Below are 8,667 nucleotides of genomic sequence, written 5' to 3'. Positions count from 1 at the left end.
CTCAACTCCATTTAGAAACTGTACTAGTAGTTTCCAGGGGTAATCACTAGGCCATTTGTGTTTCTCTTGTGTGGGGAACTTGGGCAAATAGTCCTTTGGGTCAGTCTGACTCTAATGAGAGTTGAGGATTGGAAAGATAAACCACCTGCCTTTGTTAGGGCTTTGAGAGACAGCTTTCAATTAGGGCATGCTCTAAGAATAGTGATTTTTGTACCTTGTTAGGGGCAGACCAGGAGGATATAGACATGGCAGCAAAAGCTTGCTTAGATTAAAAAATCTCCTCTCCCACCTTTTTAGGCTTTCTCATAATTTCTTAGGGTCCCAGCAAAGAGAGCCTAAGCATCTCTTAGCAGCACTCTTAGGACTTAATTTTGGGAAATGGTTAAGTTTACCTGTTTTCAGGTATGGTGATGTATGAAGATACACTTCCTTCTGGAACACTGTGGGGAACAAAGATGAATGTTAGCCACTTTTGGAAAGGGAAGAGGGTTCTTTTACATTTATCTCCAACCTCCTAGTCCTTTCTTACTCCTGGCCTTGTAGTGTATGGACAGTACTAGCCATTTTCAAGGACAGAGGAGAACTGACTTCTCTTATTTTTAGTTGCTGACATTTGTAGTCCTGATTACATAATAGTCAAGTCCTGGCCAACTCAGCTTTCTTTAAATCCAAGACAGGCCTCAGACCTACTAGGGAATGGACTACACTACGAGGAAGGGAACAAATCAAAGCGCATTTTTCCTAACCGCATTCCCAGGATGACATCCTCCAAATGAACTTTTGCCTTTTTTTTTTTTCCTTTAGAGAGATTTTTGCTATAGGGTGCATTTGCTCACTGGAGAGACAGAGAGAGACAGAGACGGAAAGTGAGAAATTGCCCCTGAGAGGATGGCCATGCTGCAGTCCTTTCTCCTGTATTCTCCTCTTGGATTTTGGATACACATGCACACGTGCCAGTCATGTGAGTTTTAAGCCGCCTGTTCCGGAACTCAAACTGTGGTCAGCTACGTGGGAGTTCGGCAATGTAACCATTATGCCATCTGCTGGTCCCCCTTTAGGGCTTTCATAATTTATTTTAGCAGTGTTTTATAGTTTTTCTGCATTTATTGAGATGGTCATGTGTTTTTATTTCTGTCATTTTATTTATATGGTGTATTACATTGCTTGATTTTTCTCTGTTGAACCAACCTTTGATTCCTGGGAGAAATTTCACTTGTTCCTGCTATTTAATCCTTCTAATCTTCTGCAAGATTTGGTTGCTAGTTTTTGGCTTTTTGCTAGTATTTTATAGAAATGTCTTATATCTATTTTCATAAATAATATTGTTCTGTAGATTCATTTTCTAGTGATATCTTTGGCTTTGGGATCAGGACAAAATAGACCTTACAGAATGAATTAAGGAGAATTTTCTTCTCTTTTCTTTTTTGAAGAGTTTAAGAAGAACTGGTGTTAGTTCTTTAAATATTCAGTTGAATTAACCAATAAAACCATCTGGTACCGAGTTTTTTTTCTTTATTGGAAGTTTTTCAATTACTGACCAAATATCTCTATTTTCCATAGTCTGTTCAAATTTTCTATTTCTTCTTGAGTTAGTTTTGATAATTTGTGTGTTTTCAAGAATTTAAAAAATTTCATCAATATTGTCTAATGTGTTGGTATATAATTGTTCTATTATGTTCTTATGATACTTCTTATTTCTATAAAGTCAAAATTAATGCCTCTGCTTTCACTTCTGATTTTTTTAAGAATTATTTTATTTAACCTTATTTATTTATTTATTTATTTATTTATTTATTTATTTATTTTAATTTGACCACAGAGGGAGAGAGAAAAAGTGAGAAAGCAAGCTGCCAGGTCCGGGACTCATACCATGGTCAGCCATGTGGGAGACCAGCATCCTTAACCACCATGCCACCTGCTGACCCCTTCACTTCCGATCTTACTAATTTAAATCTGTTTTTTTTTCTGTTAGTGTAGCTAAAAAGGTTGTCCATTTCTCTCTCTCTCTCTCTCTCTTTTCTGAATAATTAGCTTTTGGTTTCACCGATTTTTCTCTATTGTCTTATTTTTCTCTAGTTCACATATCTCTACTCTAATTTTTACTAGTTCTCCTTCTTGCTTTGAGCTTAGTTTTATCTTCTTTTTCTAGTTTATTAAGGTAGAATGCTACAGTAGTCCGGCTGATTTTTTAATGTAGGTGTTTATGACAGCGCAGGTCTGTCCGAACAATTTCTTCATTTCCCCGCAAGCTCTGCTGTCTTTTCATTTCCCCTGTAGTCTCTCTCCAGTTTCCACTGTGATTTCTTCTTTTCCTCATTGGTTGTTATACCTTTGTTGTTTAATATACACAAATGTGGACGTTATACAAACGTCCTTCTGTTATTGCTTTCTAATTCTATTTCATTTTGCTCAGAAGGCATACTTGGTATAATTTTTATCTTTTTTTAATCTATTGAAACATGTTTTGTGAACTAACATATAGTCTATTCTGAATAATGTTCTGCGTGCACTTGAGAAGATATATATGCTGCTGTTGTTTAGCTATCTTTCTAGACAGGCATATCAACATTTATTTTTGTTAGGTCTAGTAGTTTATAATATTGTTCAAATCTATTATTTCTTGCTGATATTTTATCTTTATGAGCTTTTTGGAACTTTGGTGTTGACATCTCTGTTATTGTTGAATTCACTTTGAATCCTGAAGATTTGGGTGAGCAGAGAATTCTAGTTGGCAATTAATATTATTATTATAGAGGTTTTTGCTACAGGGCATGTGCTCTCGCCAGAGAGACAGAGTGACAGAAAGCAAGAAATCCCCCCCCCACCCCGGGAGGATGGCCACACCACAATCCCTTCTCCTCCATTCTCCTCTCGGCATCTTGGGCACGCACGCACACCAGCCCGGCGTGAGTTTTAAGCTACCAGGCCAGGACTTGAACCACAGTTGACTACATGAGAGTTCAGCAACTTAGCCATTACACTAACTGCTGGTTGAGCAAAGTGAAATATCATTTCATGGACTCTGGCTTTCATTAGCTTTTTGTGTGTGCATGTGAGAGATTTTTCCTATAGAGTGCATATGCTCACTGGAGAGGCAGAGGCAGAAAGTGAGAAGTCACCCTCCCCCAGGGGGGATGGCCATGTCACAATCCCTTCTCCTCCAGTCTTGTCTCGGGATCTTGGGCACATACACACACACACATGCTTGGTGTGAGTTTTAAGCCACTGGGTCCGGGACTCAAACTGTGGTTAACTATGTGGGAGTCCACCAATGTAACTGTTATCCCATCTGCCGGTTCCTCCATTAGCTTTTTCATCTGGTAAGTAGCCAGTTGACAGTTTTCTTTCTGTAGCTGATGCTTTCCATAGGACTATGATTTATTTTCTCAAGTTGTTTTAAGATGTTTCTCTTTTATTTTTGTTTTAAGTATTTTTTCCATGATGTGTCTATTTGTGGTGTTTGTTGCATTAATCCTGCTTTGATTTTAGAAGGTTTATAAATCTTTAGTATCTTTTATTAAGTTGGGGAAATGCTTTGGCATTATCTCTTCAAATGTCAGTTCAGCTTGTTTCTTTCCTTCTTTTTAAAGAACTTATACTATCTAAGCATCCGCCTTATTGCTGTGTCTTCTATGTCTCTCATGTTTATTTGTGAGGTTTCCAACCTTTTGCCTCTTTATTCTTTGAGTATTTTCCACGTACCTGTATTCTAGGTCACAGAATGTCCTCTGTGCCTGTATTCTAGGTCACAGAATGCCCTCGGTGCCTGTGCTCCAGGTCACAGAATGCCCTCGGTGCCTGTGCTCTAGGTCACAGAATGTCCTCTTTACCTGTAATCTGCAGCCAAATACATTCACTGAGTTCTTAAGTTTTACCATTTCAAGAAATTTACTTATATTTTGTATTATCAGCCTCTGTGAAGAAATTCTTAATCTTGTCTTTTATCTTTGAACGCAACAATTTTACTTATTTTAATGTTTATTTCTGTTAATGCCAAAATTTGAAAACACTACAGATTTTTTTCTATTGCTTCTGACATTTTAATTCATATTGCCTTAACACCTCAGTTTTTAAGTTGCACATCTGACATCATTTTGTGCAAACTTCTTAAAGACAAAGCTTAGGGCCTAGGATGATGGGTCTTTAAAGGAGATGCACTTGGTTTTGCAGCATCAAGGCACGAGCCCTCAGAACTCATTCAAATACAGTTTCAGTGACAGAAACAGGCAGAAGCTGAGCTGAGTCCCTCCGCCTTATGTACCTTCCCACTGCAGATGCATCCTTGGGGGCCTCTAGTCACCAAATACTGACACCATTAGCCCTATGGGACAGGCAAAACTAACTGCTAAGTCCTCGGTCTCTCGGACATCCTCTTCAAAACTGGCTTTCATCTCCGGGGAAGAGCTATTTCAGCACTGGGAACCCTGGACTACCGTGTTCGTTGTGAGTTTTTCTGTAGTGATTCTTCACTAAATCATGACTTCTCTTTTACTTTCAGTCAGTTTGTCATTGTTGTTATTCATATTCATCGTTTCCAATAGTCTTCACCAGGAAGATTCATTTATGTAGTCTACCATCACTAGAAGCATATATTTTTCTCCTGATCTGAGGACCAAAAGCCATGCCACCCTTCAACAATGGCAGCAACTCAGTGGCTCCCCTGGACGAGTTTGTGCTGGAAGGATTTGCAGGGAGTCTGGGGACACAGGCCCTGCTCTTCGCTGTGTTCCTGGCCCTGTACGTGGTCACCGTCCTGGGCAACCTCACCATGATCCTGGTCATCACCCTGGATGCCCGCCTGCACTCCCCAATGTACTTCTTCCTCAAGAACCTCTCCTTCCTGGACCTCTGCTACTCCTCCGTCATCGCCCCCAACGCCCTGGCCAACTTCTTCTCCTCGTCCAGGGCCATCACCTTCGCAGGCTGTGTGACCCAGCTCTTCTTTTTCTCTCTGCTGGTCACCACTGAGGGCTTCCTACTGGGTGTCATGGCCTATGACCGCTTCATGGCCATCTGCAGCCCCCTGCAGTACCCAGTGACCATGTGCCCCGCGAGCTGCACCCGCCTGGTGCTGGGCACCTACTGTGGAGGCTGCCTCAACTCCATTGTGCAGACTAGCCTCACGTTCCAGCTCCCCTTCTGCAGCTCCCACCGCATCGACCACTTCTTCTGTGACGTGCCGCCCCTGCTGAGGCTGGCCTGCGCTGACACAGCCCTCAATGAGCTGGTCATGTTCGGCCTCTGTGGGCTCATCATCGTGGGTGTGACACTTGTGGTCCTTGTTTCTTATGGCTACATCACAGTGACCATCCTCAGGATGCACTCAGCAACTGGACGCCACAAGGTCTTCTCCACCTGTGGCTCCCACATGACTGCAGTCACTCTTTTTGTTGGGACCGTGTTCGTCATGTACGCCCAGCCAGGGGCTGTGGAATCCTTGGAGCAGGGCAAGGTGGTCTCCGTCTTCTACACCCTGGTCATCCCGATGCTCAACCCCTTTATCTACAGTCTGCGAAACAAGGATGTGAAAACAGCCCTGAAGAGGTTAGGCCAGAAATATCCAGCCACATGAAGAGAGTAGCAGAGAGAGACAGAATGCCCCAAAACTCTGCAGAGGCACCGCCTTTGGGTTGTGGGCGTGGGTCAGGAAAATCATCTCTTCCTGTCTTTCTTCAATGTTATTGAGTCACACGGGATTTCAGGCATCTTCCACATGCTTAGGAAAGACACATATGACAATGTTTTGCCTCTGAGAATTAGTAGCCCAATGGAAGAAAGTAATAAAATGTACCATGCTATTTATAACACATGGAGAAGAAATGTCAGTCATAGTACAGAGCATGGAAGTGGGGGCAGAGATGTCTGTTGTTTGTGAAGTGACATAATCTGACAGTAGTCACATATTGTCAATTCTGGAGTGATTGATTACCAAAAACTAAAAAAAGTGATATAGTTAACAACCCAGTAAAGTACATAAAATGTTCTTTAAGATATTCTCAATCAAAAAAAGCAAAACAAAAGACAGGAACAGTGAAAAATTCAGATAAAACAAATATTAAAAGAAACAGTAGAGTTAAACATAAAAATATTGACAACTACACTAAATATATATAATACTTTAATTAAAAAGCAGATAGTAAGATTTTATATGGAAAACTATGAGACCTTAGAAAAGGAACTTAAAAATGATACAAAAAAGTAGAAAAACACCCCAAGTTCCTGGATTGGAAGAATTAATACAATTAAGATGTCAATCCTACCCAAATTAATTTACAAATTTAATGCAATCCTAGTCAAACTACGAGAGATATTCCTCACAGAAAAAGAAAAAACAGTCACAAAATTTGTCTGGAAGCATAAAAGGCTCCATATTGCCAAAGCAATATTGTGCAAGGGTAATAAAGTAGGAGGCCTCTCACTTCCGAACCTCAAAACATACTGCAAAGCTATGGTAATTAAAACAGCATAGTCAAGGGCCCAGCAGGTGGCATGGTGGTTAAGGTGCCAGATAGTCCCACATGGCTGACTACTGTTTGAGTTCTGAACCTGGTGGCTTGTTTTCTCACTTTCCCTCTCTCTCTCTCTGGTTAAATTAAAATAAATAAATGAATCAATAAATAAAATAAAATAAATATTTCTTTATCATTAAACACCCAAATATCCAAATAACTGACATCCCAGAGACAAAGAAACTAATAAGGATATTGATAATCTATTCCACAACATCCTAGAAGAAAACTTTCCAACTTTTCCAAAATAGAATCAACCCAAAGAGATCCTCTCCACAGCACATCATAGCCAGACTAGACAAAACCACAGATAAAGACAAGATATTAATATTGGCAAGAGAAAAATGCCAAGTTACTTATAAAGATTATCCCATAAGGCTAACTTCAGACCTCTCACTGAAAACAATGCAAGCAAGGAAAGAATGGGAAGATATATTCAAAGGGTTAAGAGACAAACAATTTCAACCAAGATTACTATACCTGGCAATATTCTCCTTCAAATGGAAAGAAAATTAAAAACATTCTCAGATAGACAAAACCTGAAGGAATTTACCAACACCAGACCAGCTCCTCAAAAAATTCTGAAGGGAGTGCTATAACAGGAAAACTAAAGAAACAGACAGAAATAAGAGAACAAAAAAGCAACCAAGAAAATGGCCAACTAAATGATAGAAACAAGTCTTAAAATATTGATAATAACATTGAATGACAATGGATTAAATTCTCCAACCAAAAGACACAAATTGATCGAATTCATTAAAAAAAAAAAAAGAAAAGAAAAGAAACCATCTATCTATTGCTTACAAGAAATGCTCCTCATGGATAGACATATGTAGACTAAATGTGAATGCCTGGGAAAAGGTATTCCATGCAAACAGAAACCAAAAAAGAGCTGAAGTCATCATACTAATTTCAGACAAAATAGGATTTAAGACAAAAGCTGTAAGAAGATCTAAAAGGTGAAATAGACTATAACACTCTAATGGGGATCTCAACACCCTGCAATCTCCATTGGACCAATCATCTAGGCAAAAAATAAGTAAAGAGATAGAGGATCTAAATGATACCATAAATCAAATGGACTTGACAGACATCTATAGAACATTCCACACAAAACCTACAAAATATATGTTCCACTCACCCCCAAATGGAACTTTTTTGACCACGTGATAGGGCACAAACAAGACTTTAGGCATAGTAACTATATCCAGCATCTTCTCCAACCATGATGGAATTAAGCTCTATATTAATTTTAGAAAGAATCCACAAAAATACACAACTATATGAAAACTAAATAATCTACTCCTGAATGACTTCACAACTACTAAAGAAATTAAGACTGAAATAAAAACATTCATGGAAACCAATGACAATGAATACACACGTTTCCATAATCTTGGGATACGGCAAAAGCAGTCATAAGAGAGAAGAAGCCAGGCCTTCAGAAGAAGATTCCACATGGCTCCAGTGAACTAGATTTTTCAGGGAATGAAGATTTTCTACTGATAATTCAACCTCCAACAAACAAACTAGCAGGTTAAAATATTCCCCAATATCTACTGAATCTGCTGCACCAGCGATCACAACAGAATGGCAAAGAGATTCTAGATCACCTCTGTCTGCTTGCTCCTGAACATTCAGGCTGAACTTCAAGAATTTGAAAGAAACACACCATCCATCAGATGACAAGAAATCACCGCCAGATCACAAGAAATATGGGAAAACGAGAGAATACCTCTCCTCCAAGGGAAAAGAGTAACTCTTCTTCATCCACAAGCAGTTTGGTGAAAATCATGGAAATGTCTGATAAGGAATTTAGAGCATTCATAATGTCAAAGCTAACAGAGATGGAAGAGAAGAGAGATAATGGACTGCTAAAGAGAAAGGAGAACGAAGTTGATGAGTTCCAGGAAATGAGGAAATTCTTGCAAGATCTAAAAGAGGAATTACACACTTTACAAAAGATTCAAATGGAACTGCTAGAGATGAAGTCTATAATACAAGAAGTAAAACTCTCCCTTGAAAGTATTAAAAGCAGACTAGATCATTCAGAAAATAGAATCTCAGATGTAGAAGAGAAAATGGCTGGCCTAGAAAAATCCACCACGAAGACTGAGAAAATGGCCCAAAAATTTGAGAATAATATGCGAGAAGTACT

General features: G+C 39.3%; 1 protein-coding gene across 1 annotated transcript; it reads left to right on the top strand.

Moving 5' to 3' along the window:
* Positions 1-4,219: 4,219 nt before the first annotated feature.
* LOC102470426 (olfactory receptor 12) lies at positions 4,220-5,689 on the top strand. The gene has a single exon (XM_006151926.1). The coding sequence runs from the start codon at positions 4,622-4,624 to the stop codon at positions 5,570-5,572; it is 951 nt and encodes a 316-aa protein (XP_006151988.1). The 5' UTR covers positions 4,220-4,621; the 3' UTR covers positions 5,573-5,689.
* Positions 5,690-8,667: the final 2,978 nt, after the last annotated feature.

The sequence above is a fragment of the Tupaia chinensis genome, unplaced genomic scaffold (assembly GCF_000334495.1).
Source record: "Tupaia chinensis unplaced genomic scaffold, TupChi_1.0 Scaffold000332_1, whole genome shotgun sequence".
Classification (NCBI taxonomy): Eukaryota; Metazoa; Chordata; class Mammalia; order Scandentia; family Tupaiidae; genus Tupaia; species Tupaia belangeri.
This window is presented reverse-complemented; position numbering and strand designations above follow the sequence as displayed.

Bases quoted from the DNA above. Each gene is read 5' to 3' on its own strand.
- LOC102470426 (XM_006151926.1), top strand. From the start codon at position 4,622: ATGCCACCCTTCAACAATGGCAGCAACTCAGTGGCTCCCCTGGACGAG.